The sequence below is a fragment of the Oryctolagus cuniculus genome, chromosome 2 (genome assembly GCF_964237555.1).
Source record: "Oryctolagus cuniculus chromosome 2, mOryCun1.1, whole genome shotgun sequence".
NCBI classification, from domain to species: Eukaryota; Metazoa; Chordata; class Mammalia; order Lagomorpha; family Leporidae; genus Oryctolagus; species Oryctolagus cuniculus.
In genome coordinates, this window is record NC_091433.1 from 176,527,141 (window position 1) to 176,541,155 (window position 14,015).

Here is a 14,015-nt window from a genome sequence, read left to right on the forward strand (position 1 = left end):
AAGCAGCAGAGGATGGCTGGCCTGAGTGCTTGGGCTCCTGCACCCACATGTGAGATGTGAAGGAAGCTCCTGGCTTCAGCCTGGCCCAGCCCAGTGCCGTTGTAGCCATGTGGGGAGAGAACCATCGGATGGAAGATCTCACTCTAATCTCTCCCTCTCTCTATAACTCTGGCTTCCAAATAAATAAAATAAACCTTTTATTTTATTTTTTAAAAAAGGCAAACAATTCTCCAGCACTTCTCCACTTTATTAAGGTTAAGTAGCATGGTATTTATGTATATAAACATTTAAGTCTTCAGTAATGTTTAGATTCTGAGTCATTCTCCATAATTAGGTTAACTTAGGCACATCGGTTTGTATTTTAGAGAAAACACTTATCTTGAGGACAAGGATAGGAGCAAGTAAAATCTGCAAATATTACGACAGCGATTCCAAGTCTCACTAACCTGCAAGCACTCTTAGTCTTTGTGACAAAAGAGACCCGAACTCAGTTCCTAAACTTATCTGCGTGGGAGCCTGGTGGCTTAGAAGTCCCTGAAGAGCAGTCAGCGGTGAGCTCCGAGAGGCTCAGAGCACTGGCAAAGCTTAATCGCAAAGCATTAACAGAAGCCCCACAGCTGTTTTCCCAGGAGGAGCTGGAACTGCGGGTGTCATCTGGGAATGCATTGGAATGGCACTGCCTAGTCCGAGAGCGGCACGGGGCTTCCGGTCGCCTCCTCTGCGTCCACTATTTCGGGTAGGCTTCCACGATCATAGCGTGGCCCTGAAACAGAAAGCGGGAAAACTGTGGCTGCGGAGCTGGACGCTGGCCCTGCCACTCACCCACGGGAGAGCCGGCAGCCGCTCGGAACCTCGATTCCCTCCGTACTCGGGGCTCGCAGTGCTACTTCATGGGCTCCCGTGAGCGTCAGGGTGGCAGACAGTGTATGTGAGGGGCTTCAGAGTTGGTGAAAGTGCCGTTAGAAGGCAAGTTTGTGTTGGTGGGAAAAATATTGAAATCTACACAGCTTTATCATAATATGCATGTTCATGAACTTTTTAAAAATTTATTTGAAGGGCACAGTTACAGAGAGACAGAGACAGAGAGAAAGAAGGAGAGAGTTAAGGAAGTGAACAGCTAGGACTCGAACTGGGCTCACAGGGGATGCAAGAGTCCCAGGTGGGGGCTTAACCCGCCACGCCACAATGCAGCCCTTCAAGGACTTTTGAAAGACCTCTCATATACTTGGATTTCAACATTTTCTTGCACCAACATAAACTTGCCTTTAATTCCATGTTCCATGTACGTTTTGGAGTACCTCGTGTTTACACACACACACACACGCACAGAGACGTATCTATTTACAGACGTGTACGTGCCCACATCAGGCTCTGCCTGGCACAGTCCGATTCTAGTGGATGCGCTACACATGGTCGCTCTTCAAATGAGAAGTCTCAGAGGCTTTAGTGGTACAGAAGTAAACACGTGAATGGCAGCAGATGTAACTTCTGCAGGAGAACGCTGAGGCTCTGAGAGGTTTGGGGCTCCCTCCAGTGACAGGGCGGGACTGGGAGGCGGACCCCGGCCTCCGCACTGCTCTGCACAGTGCTGTGTGCTGCATGACGCCGCACCCTGCCTCACTCACGTCCAACCCAGGGACTGCCTCCAAGGTTCACAGCTAGCTCATCTCCCTGCTTCTAGGCTCAACTTAATCCCCACAAACGTCTACGAGAAACTATTGCTTATAAGGCACCAAGCTGAGCACAGGGTGGGGTGAAAGACTTGCTACACACTCTGTCCCCAGTCGAGTACATTACAGTTCCAGACAGCTAAGTGTTTTGAAAGAACACAAGCCGAGCAAGAGTGAGAGCAGGGCCGGGCCGTGTGGCTGGCGCGGAGACTGCCCTGAGGGACCGTGACGGGCAGGACGCTCCTCTGCGGCTTCATTTCAGGTGCAACTTGCATGGCCCAGCGTGCATTGTACTGCTCTCGGCGCCCCCATGCTCCTCAGAGGACGCGGGGCCACGTCTGGAGCCACTTCCGGTCGTGTGACTGTGTCCATATGTCCTCAGGGAGAGGAGGGGAGAAGGTGTTTGCTCTCAGAGTCTCTCAGGGAGAGGCCCTGCTGGACACCCCACAGCACACAGCATGGGCCCCTGCCACTGTCAGTGGTGCCTGAGGGAGAAAGAAGCCCTGCCCAAGAGCCGTGGTGACCCGCGCCTCCTCTCACCACCTGACCACGCGGGTGCCGCCCGCCTGGCTGGCGAGAACAGTGCCAAGTTGAATGGAGTTCCTTCTCACCACACCGAGGAGCTCTCCCACACAGGTGCTGGGCGTTAGACTTTGCTCGCCCATAAAAGCATCTACTGTTGTGTAATTTCGAAGGGCCGCATGTCAGATGGAGGCCAGCCGGGTGAGGCCACACAGGGTGACCGCCCTCGAGCGAGCCTGGCCCGGGGGCCTGAGGGGAAGGCTCCAGCCCGCCCTCACTCCCCGTGGTTTGGGGGAGATGAAGCTACACGGGTTAAGAACGCTTCTGACTGTGAGGCTAAACCGTCCCTCCTGTAAGTGACCGGCCCCGTCTCTCCGGGGACAGCATCGCCCGCGGGCTTTTCCGTGGCGGGCGTTCGTGCTTCTGAACACCGTGGCTACTCATCCTCACCAGGAGCAAAGGATCTGCAGGAAATGAATCTCTGCACAGCAGGGCAAAGCAGAGGAGCGGACTCCCCTGGATTTGACTCCCGGAGGTAGCTCCGGGGCAGGTGCGGGGCTGGTCTGTAGTGCACACGAGGGAGGCAGGCGGAGAAAACTGTAGGATAACACGCGTTCCCCCGGCTGAGCAGCAGGGACAACCCAGAGGTCGATCCACCTAGCTAAGGTGTCAGTTTTCCAGAAAGACAGTTTACCTCTTGTACAGATAAAGGCGCACGGGGATTAGACCAAAGGAATGGAAGTGCACCGCTGAAGAAGTGACTTTCTGGAAGCTCCCGGAAGCAGCTGCCACATACCTGCCCTCCAGCGGCACAGGCGGCCACCAGGCTGTACTGGCCACCTTCTTTCCGCAATCTGTTGGCAGCTGCCATGACCAAGCGGCAGCCGGTGGCTCCGAACGGGTGTCCCAGGGACAGCGAGCCGCCCCAGTTATTAAACTTCTCCAAAGGCAGTGATCCGACCTGGCTCCCACGAAAATGAAACAAAACAAGACACACACGAAGATGAGTTAACTTACAAACCACGCCAGACTCTTAGCTTTAGGAAGTAAAGAGATGGAGGGATATGACGAACATGAGCCTCGTCACAAATAATTTCACTGCAAAAGGAAGTCTAGGTCAGAACTAAAAAGACAAAGGCCTATTTACTCTTCACTTAATGCCTGGGAAAAAAATCACAGAATTTAACTTTTATATATATAAATATATATATAAAAATATATATATAAATAAAATTTATATATATATATGTATATATATGTGTGTGTATATATATATATATGTATATATATATGTGTGTGTATATATATATATATATATATATATATATATATATATGGAGGGGGGAGCTCCCATCCACTGGTTGACTCCCCAAATGCCCTCAATGGTTGGGGCTGGGCGTGGGACCAGAACCTGGAAATCAATCCTGAAACTATGTTTGTAAGAAATACAAATTCTTTGTAAGAAGCAGCTTCCCCCTCATATACTATATGTATATGCATACAAGCGGTAATATATATCTATAAATTTGAGAGACAGAAAGAGCTCCACTTGCTGGTTCACCCCCCACATGACCACAACTGTCTGGCCAGGCTGGGCCAATCCAGACCCACCATGTGGGTGGCAGGAAGCAGTTCCTGGAGCCATCATGCTGCCTCCCAAGGCCCGACACAATCCATTACATGGGCTGACGTGGGACACAGGCACCTCCATCACTGGGCCAAGCAGCTGCCTGCTCCCCACCCCTGCACCCTGCCCCCAGTTCATATCCCCATTAGCAGGCTAACACCCCAAATAGGAAGGTGGTTTGGAAATGCAAGTACTCTTCATCAGAGCCTTACCTTGGTTTTTCTACCCATGTAGTTTTGTGCAAACCAATCAGAATCCATGGCTTTGAAATTAGCCAAAATCTGACCCTACAAGGGAAAATAATTCCATGAGGAGCTTGTCGTTAATGTCCCTCCAGGCTTTCTTTCAGGCACGGGTTTTCTGTGTAACTACAAGGTTGAGCCAATCTTTAAACCAGGTTTGAGTGAAACTCCTCGAGAAACAATGTGGTGCTTTAGAAGGTCTCCAGGGCACAGCTCCCAAAGGTGTTTCCAACCTCCCGTGTGCGACCTGTGGCTCCCTCCTCTTTCTTTTTTTTTTTTTTTTTTTTTTTTTGACAGGCAGAGTGGACAGTGAGAGAGAGAGACAGAGAGAAAGGTCTTCCTTTGCCGTTGGTTCACCCTCCAATGGCCACTGCGGCTGGCGCGCTGCGGCTGGCGCACCGCGCTGATCCAATGGCAGGAGCCAGGAGCCAGGTGCTTTTCCTGGTCTCCCATGGGGTGCAGGGCCCAAGCACCTGGGCCATCCTCCACTGCACTCCCTGGCCACAGCAGAGAGCTGGCCTGGAAGAGGGGCAACCGGGACAGAATCCGGCACCCTGACCGGGACTAGAACCCGGTGTGCCGGCGCCGCAAGGCGGAGGATTAGCCTAGTGAGCCACGGCGCCGGCCCCTCCTCTTTCACTCCTAATAAGCAATGCCAGGCTTTCTCCCACAAGCATGGGCTCTGTTTCCATGACTACATGTCCCTGGATGTGTCTGTCAAATGACTTACTGAGAAAGCTTCATGGAACTCAAAGACGTCAATATCGTTCATGGTTAATCCTGCCTTTTCTAGAACTTTTGGAGTAGCATACGTAGGTCTGGAGGAAAAAAAAAAAGTAGTGTCTTAAAGCTTTAACTTTTAACCCAGGAGTTCCTTCATATTGCCCAAAGTGAGTTCTCCGCAGGTATTACCATGTTCCTTGGTTCCACCGTGCAGATACCAAGCACTGGGGACACAACAGTGGACTGAATAGACGTGCCCTCTGCCATGACTCAGCTTATGCCATGGAGCACTGGGAACACGTAATAAGGAAGCAATGAGGGCAGGGACAAGCTAACAACAGGAAGAGTGCAAGAGGCGTGGGCGAAGGCGCAGCTCGTGTCAATGTCACAATGGAGGCTCGAAGGCGGGGCCCTGAAAGGGATGGGCCATGGTATACCCATCTGGAGGCTCTTACACAAGGTTCTAAGGAAAACTGGATAGCACGGTGCACAGTGATATGAAAAAGTGCTTAGGACATCTGAATGGGAAAAAGAATACACGATCGTATATATGTAATAATTACAAGTACAAATGCGTATAGAAAACAACCCCAAACTGTGCAAGGAAAACAGTAACATAAAGAATTATTATTGTTTTTAAAAACCTACCATACGAACCTATTCTGAACTCAGGGCATAATATACTTTAAGATCTCCATAATAAATGTGAGTAATCAAATGCTTTTGGTTATAGTCCAAGGATACACTCCGCTACCTACCCAAGTAGGAGTTGATCTTTCGGATCCTGAGACACATACACAAAATCCCTGGAGAAGAACAGAGGGGTCAGCTCCAGCAGTGGCACAATGACACAAGACAGTGCGCTCGAATGCTTTACCTTACCTCAAATACGCCTTCGGCTTATAACCCATAGCCAGAGCCTTTTCCTCCGCCATAATCAGCATTGCAGAAGCACCATCGGTCTGAAAAGTTACCCAGACAACAGCGCTCAATTCTTCAGCTTTACTCATCTTCTAAGTCCTGTTCCAGAATCTACAAACTCGCCACACTTAAACAGTGATTCTAGGGAACAACCCTGACTTCTCTGCTCCATCATTAAATCGCAATTCAAACACACACTGACCCACTTTTGGAGGATGGGGGAGGGGCCGGCTCAGACACTATCACAAGTGCCAAAATAGATAAAGAGAAGAGGTAACTTTAGAAATATGTGGGCTTATGGGGCCGGTGCAGTGGCACAGTAGGATAATCCTCTGCCTGCAGTGCCGGCATCCCATATGGGCGCCGGTTCTAGTCTCGGCTGCTCCACTTCCAGGCCAGCTCTCTGCTATGGCCTGGGAAAGCAGTAAAAGATGGCCCAAACTTGCATGGGAGACCAAGAAGAAGCTCCCATCTCCTGGCTTCAAATCAGTGCAGCTCCGGCCGTTGTGGCCATTTGGGGAGTGAACCAATGGAAGGAAGACCTTTCTCTCTGTCTCTCCCTCTCACTGTCTGTAACTCTACCTCTCAAATAAAATAAATAAAATCTTAAAAAAAAAAAAAAAGAAATATGTGGGCTTTTTGGGGGCCAGCGCTGTGGCGTAGCGGGTAAAGCCGCCACCTGAAGTGCCAGCATCCCATATGGGCACTGGTTCGAGTCTCATCTGCTCCACTTCTGATCCAGCTCTCTGCTAAGGCCTAGGAAAGCAGTGGAGGATGACCCAAGTGCTTGGGCACCTCTACCCACATGGGAGACCTGGAAGAAGCTCCTGGCTCCTGACAGGCCCAGCTTTGACTGTTGCAGCCATTTGGCGAGTGAACCAGCAGATGGAAAATCTCTCTCTCTCTCTCTGCCTCTTCCTCTCTGTAACTCTCTGCTTTTCTAATAAACAAATAAATCTTTACAAAAAAAAAAAAAAAAAAAAGAAATATACAGGTTTCTTTTTTTTTTTTTTCTTTTGGCACAGAATAGGAGGATTTTTAAAATTAAAATCATTTCTCATTTATTCAGTTATGTGTAAATACCTGGGTTATTTCTCAGCTGCTCAAGCCTGCTGATTTTAGGTGATTTTCTTCTGGTTCTAGACTTCACAGCAAGCATATCAAAACATCAGAATAAAGGCCTGCCTTCTAGGGACACACCCCATATGACTTTTCCCAGATGACAACTGAGAATTTGGGGGCCACAAAAGGAATACCACTGAGGGCAAAAAGCCTTTTACCATTATTTCAAAAACAAGAGCTGCCCCTAAAATCCAAAACTCCAAAGAAACTACTCTGTACAGTTTGCAAAATCAAAACTAGTTCTACCACACCCGACCACAGTTTGGTTAATTCGGCAACCCTGAAGAAACCACGGCCACCAACAGGAGGGACATAAAGACGGGACGCACAGGGCACTGCACAACAGAAGCGTGTGCTACTCCAGTAATAGTACGGTCACGGTGCCACTGTGTGAGTTACAATTATAATGAGTGCAGAGCACCACCCATTTCTAAAAGCCCATGTACCTGTGATCTGTGTCTCTGATGTTCGCTGAGTAAACCCCAGAAGTGGTCCAGGGGACTTAGCCCTGATGAGAAAAGCCCACGCCATGTGGCCCTGCCATCCAGTCAGCTCTGGGAATGACCAGCCCTTTACTGCTTGGCCTCACAGATGGCCTACCATGCTGTCAGAGCCAGTCCAGGGGCCTCCACCTAGCCCATCGACAACAGGCACTGGTCACTCACCGTGGGCAATTCTATCTCCAGACTTTATGGCTGGACAGGGGAGTTGTAGTGTAAGACAAGTGCTGACCAGTCGGAGAATAGACAAAGGCCACACCCAGGATGGCAGGAGACACACATCTGACGAGCACAGCAAAACTAGTATGGACGGTTCACTAAGGAGGCGGCAAGCAAGCAAGGAAGGCTATGAAGCACGCAGACAAGTGAGAAAAGGGAGATAGATTCATTTCATGGTACCTCCAGGAAATAATTTTGAGGTCAGTAGGAAACCTCAAAATTTGCTAGCTCTCAGGGTTGGAAGAAGTATCCTGTCACTCTTTCTGCCTACTTTTCCATATCCTCCATGACTCCCCAGTTCGGATCCCATGCTGTACCCAAGCTTTTCCCCGAACAGACCCTTGCCCTCAGATCTCCTGGGTTTGCATTTGCTGCCCCCCTGGCCTAGAAATGCCTGTGTTACGCTTCTGAAACTGGCTTTTCCCCTCCCTGGGAGAGCTGCTCGCTGCTCTCTGACCCCTGTTTGAGTCAGGGTCCTTTGTTTATTTTCTCCACTGGCCCACACAACCCCCACAGCACTTTCTCACTGCATCACAACCGTCTCTCACATTCCTAGTGTTTTGCGTGGGCAGTACAAGTTTTCTGAAAAGCACAGCTTTTGTATCGTAACAGCGTGGCTGCATCAGATGAAGTCTCAGGCCTTGAAACTACTGTGCATCCTGTTTAATGATTCTCTTGTCACCTTATCTCCAGCATGAATGACTTGATTGTTAAGCCTCTGCTCCTAACACCCACAAATAAATCTCCTTTAAGCTTTTCCATTGAGAGTGCAGAAACACAAATAGCAGCGGTAGCTACCAGGAAAGAGGAGTTCGCAGCTGTCACGGTGCCGTAGGGCTTGATGAAGGCAGGCTTCAGTTTGGCCATCTGCTCCAGGGAGGAAGGACGGATGCCATTGTCTTTGGTGACAGTATCTTTTCCTACAGAAACACAGACTTTTTAACTCTAAGGAACTATAGGCGCGTGTAAGCTGTCCAGAGAAACACGCTTTAAAAATTATGCCAGATGAAAATGTGAACATCAACTACTCACTAGAAAGCCTTTTACAGTGACCATGAGATGATCACATTTTAAACTAAACCCCTAAGACAAGCGAAAAGGCAACGGAGTGGTTTAATAAAAAGGGCGTCCTGTCTGACAGAATTCATTCCCACTGGCTATTCTGTACAGAAGCTGGAGGAATCTGGAATTTTAAAAGTGGGCATGCACCAAAGATCTCACATAGATCCCAATGTGCACCTGCCGTCACAAGCGCAACCAAGACTCGACTCTCTGTTTAGGAATAAAGGCTGAGGGTTTAAAACAGAACCAAAAGGCTTGCTGAAAAGTCACTTGGGGTTTTGTGAGTTCTGGGAGCGTTTGCGGCCACCTGGAAGTCCACGAGGCAGCTCGCTTTACCTGGTACTTTAAAGGGCACCACATCGGAAAGGAGCCCCTCGTCCTGCGCCTTCTTGGCCAGCGTGTGAGAGCGCAGTGCGTACTCGTCCTGCTCCAGCCGAGACACAGCAAAGGCAGCAGCCAGTCGGTCTGCGGAGTGGCCCATGGTCTCATTGGTGGAGAACTCGGCCACGGCGGGGAGCTGGGGATGGAGACGTGAGGACCAAGTACACAGTGAACAGGTGAGGGAGGACTCGCAGGACTGCGTGCTCCAGGGGAAAGCGGGTCTGCTGCTCCCCGGCTACCAGGCTCTGTGGGGCCTCTCTGCAGAGGGCTCAGCGCTCACATCCTCTAATACCTGGCCCCAGGCAACCACACCTCCCCCTGCTCTGTACCTACGAGGAGCAAGGCCAAACCCTGGGCTGTGGCACCTAATTCTAAACCTCTGCAGTGGGGTGCTCTGGAGACAAGTCTTTATCCACAGTAAGTTCACAAGTCGTACCTCAGGCGACAGGAAATTTAATCTGAATTTAGAGATCAGAGACAGTCGCTGGCCCAGAGTCTTGGCCTTATTGAGATCAAGCATCATCTTCCTCATTTTTCTTGAATGACGAATAGGGACATCAGACATTAATTCCACACCTCCTGCCACGATGACATCACACTGGCCGGAAGCAATCAAGCCAACACCTGCGGGCACGGTCGCACACACATGAACATCTTTTGCAGAAAAGAATTTACTACTGAATTTTAAGCTTTTTTAAAAAAAATATTTTTTTATAAGTCAGAATTATAGAGAGAGAGAGCAGAAGTGACAGACAGAGAGATCTTCCATCTGCTGGTTCACTCCCCACATGGCTGTAACTGGGCCAGGCCGAAGCCAGGACCTTCCTCCAGGTCTCCCATGTGGGTGCAGGGGCCCAAGAACTTGGACCATCCTCCACTGTTTCCCAGGCCACAGCAGGGAGCTGGATTGGAAGCGGAGCAGCTGGGACTCAAACAGACACCCGCATGGGATGCCAGCATTGCAGCTGACAGCTTAACCTGCTGTTGCCAAGCACCGGCTCTAAGTTTTTTAAAGAGAATTTCATTTGGTTAGTTTTAAATTTCTCATTATTTATTTATTGAAGAGGCAGAGACAGACAGCTGTCAACCACTGGTTCACTCCCCAAACTTTGCCTGCTATGGCAAGGGCTGGGTCAGACCACAGCCAGGATCTGGGAACTCAAACCAGGTCTTGCATGTGGATCTACAAAATGTCTTACAACTTTGCTTAAGTTTGTTAGGAGAAGTTGTGATGGTTTATAAGAATGCTAAAGATATAGGAAGAACGTGAAGGAAACAGTTGTAACATTTACTTCTTTATTTTTAATTATTTATCTTATTCATTTGAAAAGCAGAGTTACACAGAGAGAGACAGAGAGGTCTTCCATCTACTGGTTCACTCCCCAAATGGCCGCAACAGCCGGGGCTGGGTTGGAAGTGCAGCAGCTGGGACTCACCGGTGCCCACATGTGATGCCAGTGCCACAGGGGGCAGCTTTATCCGCTACACCACACGCTGGCCCCGAGCTGTAGCATTGAAACCAGTGGCTTCCAGCCGCAGCAGTGAAGGAGCACTGCCCTCTGTGGGCTGTTACCACGCTGAGTCCTCTGGGGCCCAATCCTTCGGGACCCAGGATTCCAGCCCCAGGTTCTGCGGCAGCCGCCTAAGCAGTGTCCTCCAGCTGACGACCCCTGCAGCGGCCACACCCGCCACGATGGAGGACCTGTGCTGACGACCGAGTCCCCCGGTACGCAGGGCGAGGAAGAAGTCGAGAACCACTGTCAAGAGCCGAGGCTTTTCAACGCCAGCTAGTCTTTTCATACAGATTCTTCTCATCACTTTTTATAACATCTTTCCTCAGGCCCCAGCCATGCGGGGGCCACACATGGTGTTAGCCCCTAAACAGGGTCACACTGAAAAATACAAATGTAGGGGACAGCACTGTGCAGTAGTGGGTTACACCATCGCCGGCATCCCGCATGAGCGCTGATTCATGTCCTGGCTGCTCCACTTCCAATCCAGCTCCCTGCTAATGTGCCCAAGGAAAAGCAGCAAAAGGTGGCCCAAGTACTTGGGTCCCTGCACCTAAAGAATGAGATCCTGATGAAGCTCCTGGCTCCTGGCTACGGCCTGGCCCAGCCCTGGCTGTCAAGGGCATTTGGGGAAAAGAACCAGTAGAAGGAAGATCTCTCTCTATTTCTCCCTCTCTTTCTGTAACTCTTTCAAACAAACAAGCAAGCGCACACAAATGTAGGCATCGATGCAAGACTATTTTCTATGATTACGTGAAAGACAAAGGAAGAGGGTTAGCACACACCTCCCGCTTCCAGTCACACGTACCTGTGGTCATGGCCTGGTTGGCAGAGATGCACGCCATGGTGACAGTGTGAGCAGGGGTCTTGTCAGAGAAGCCAGCTCCGAGGGCGGCCTTCAGGAGACACAGTGAACAGATGATCATCACAAAGGAAGGGCGGTGGGGACGACACTCTGCACACTGCTTCCTTATTCTCCAGAGCCACATTTAAAAGGCAATTTAGCCCATCACAGAAATGGCTTACTGACCTTTCAGCTGCCCCTCACTGACAGGCACCTGTGCAGCTCCCAGGAGCCCCGTTTCTCCTGCACCAAACAGGGCTGCCAGCTCTTCTAAACCACCTGTCACGCTTTGCTCAGAACCTTCGAGGGTATCAATATGCAATTTGACTTGAAGTTTTCAACTTTTCAAACACACTGAAAGCAGGTGTGATGAATACAATGCATAGAAGGATAAAAGGTGATGGGGTGGGGGTGGGGTCTCAGAACCTGTGTCCCTGTGAGTCGTCAGGTTTAGCAGCAAAGCTGAAGCCATGAGATATGACAATGATCACTGAACTGCCCACTCACCAACAGTGCCACTGAGCACTGCTTGCCATGCACTGCCCCTCACTGCCAGGCAGAGGCTCCCAGCACTGCAGACCCAGCACTGCATGCCCAGCACAAACCAGAGATGGCAAACTTGCCAAACACACGCGAGTGCACGTTGATGAAAGACACTTTGGAGAGCTGCCTGAGTTACAAGTCTCTGACGAATAAGCGTCAGACCAATTCAGCACTAGAAAACAGGAAACTGGCCAGGATAACGACACAACTGCAGATTCATAGAGAGAATCCTCTGCAATTTGAGGGGCACTGAGAGAAACTCAGACCCTCCATTACTCTTGCAAAACATGGCCTCCATAAAAGCCAACCAAGAAATGAGTACATCTATGATTTTTATTGCACTACTGAGGAAACTGCACTATTTACTGTTGCAAAAAAGAAAAGAAAAGAAAAGAAATAAATGCCTGATTTCATTTTTACTGATGTAAAGAATTAACACAAGGCACAGTGGTTAGGATGCTGTATGGTGGGGCCGGGATTGTGGTGCAGCAGGTTAAGCCGCTGCCTGCGACACTGGTATCCCATATTGGAGTACCAGTTGAGGCCCAGCTGCTGCACTTCTGATCCAGCTCCCTGCTAATGGTCTGAGAAAGCAGTGGATGATGGTCCAGGTGCTTGGGCCTCTGGCACCCATGTGGGAGACCTGGATAGAGTTCTAGGCTCCTGGATTCAGCCCAGGTTAGCCCTGATCATTTCGGCCATTTGGGGAATGAGCCAGCAGATGGAAGAGCTCTGCCCCCAACTTCCCTGTCTCTGTCACACTGTATTTCAAATAATTAAGGAAATAAACCTTAAAAACAAAAAACAGACACCACTCGGGTCACTCACACCCCATACTGGAGTACTGGGGTCCAATTCCACTTCCTATGAGTGTATCCTGGAAGGCAGCACAGGACCGCTTGGTGCCAAGTGAGAACTCAGTGCTTGAGTCCCTGTCACCCCACAGGAGATCCCAATGAAGCTCCTGGCTCCTGGCTTCCATCTGGCCTAGCCCTGACTGTTGTGGCCATTTGGGGAGTAAACCAGTGGAAGAAAGATTTTTCTCTGTCTCTCCCTCTCTAACTTTGGCTTTCATATTAATAAAAAAACTCAAAAAAAAAAAAAAAAAAAACCAACAACTATAGAATCAATGCATAGGTGTAATTACAAAATATTTACTTTTATAATGTTAAATTTTCATTCTCAAAAACAAAGCTCATGGGGCTGGGGCTGTGGCATAGTGGGTAAAGCCCCCACCTGCAGTGCCAGCACCCCATACAGGTGCCTGTTTGAGTCCGGCTGCTCCACTCTGAACCAGCTCTCCACTATGGTCTGGGAAAGCAGTGGACGATGGCCCAAGTGCTTGGGCCCCTGAACCTACACTGGAGACCCGGAAGAAGCTCCTGGCTCCTGGCTTTGGATCAGTGTAGCTTTGGCTGTTGTGGCCATTGGTGGAGTGAACCAGTGGATGGAAGACCTTGCTGTCTCTCTCTGTAACTCTGCTTTTCAAATAAATACATCTTTAAGAGAGAAAAAAAAAAAAAAAAACTCCCCAAACCTGTACCCCTGCTCACCCATTTACCATGAAATTCTGAACTCCATCACAGGGATTCATTTTCAGTGGGCTTTTTCTGAAACTCTTTCTCCCCAGAACACAAATTCCCCTGCAGTTTGATAAACTTGATAAACTACACGTTTTCAAAGTCTAGGTTAAAGAGGCTCCATGTTTCTTTACTGATTTTGCCTTTCATACTGTGTTACCTTTATACTGTTCACCACGATCTGCAGAAGTACAGTGTACTTGCAACACCCTCCCATTCTGGTCTTTCCAGGTTGGCCTGACACGAAATGCCCGATTGACTGGACTGACAGCTATCACCTGGCAACTGCACGTCAGCCTCGCCACATAACCCAACAGGGAAGGAAATGGAGGCCAGAGTTCAGGGTCAGGGCAGGGCACCACAACAGGGCAAGTGTAAAAGGCACTCGGGTTGCAATGGCCTGATCCTCACGAGGTCCTCGCTAGCACGCGTCACCCCTGGCTCCGGCTGCCCTTCAGGATTGAGGCAGCTTTAAATAGAAGTGGTGCTGGTGCCCTTGTCCTCAGGTTTCTATTTAAAGTCTGAACAGCTCTCGAGGCGCCAAGGGA

General features: G+C 49.7%; 1 protein-coding gene across 3 annotated transcripts in view; it reads right to left on the reverse strand.

Annotated features, from left to right (window-relative positions):
- Window positions 1-226: 226 nt before the first annotated feature.
- HADHB (hydroxyacyl-CoA dehydrogenase trifunctional multienzyme complex subunit beta) overlaps window positions 227-14,015 on the reverse strand; it is a 38,213-nt gene continuing 24,424 nt past the window's right edge. For all 3 annotated transcript variants that reach the window (XM_002709975.5, XM_008254657.4, XM_070069344.1), the window contains exons 7-16: window positions 11,309-11,396; window positions 9,426-9,613; window positions 8,945-9,125; window positions 8,345-8,466; window positions 5,667-5,746; window positions 5,543-5,590; window positions 4,792-4,879; window positions 4,032-4,106; window positions 2,989-3,153; window positions 227-763 (exon numbers count right to left, since the gene is read on the reverse strand). In XM_002709975.5, the coding sequence (XP_002710021.3) occupies window positions 728-763; window positions 2,989-3,153; window positions 4,032-4,106; window positions 4,792-4,879; window positions 5,543-5,590; window positions 5,667-5,746; window positions 8,345-8,466; window positions 8,945-9,125; window positions 9,426-9,613; window positions 11,309-11,396 (1,071 nt within the window). In that variant the 3' untranslated portion in view covers window positions 227-727. The remainder of the gene's footprint in view (window positions 764-2,988; window positions 3,154-4,031; window positions 4,107-4,791; window positions 4,880-5,542; window positions 5,591-5,666; window positions 5,747-8,344; window positions 8,467-8,944; window positions 9,126-9,425; window positions 9,614-11,308; window positions 11,397-14,015) is intronic.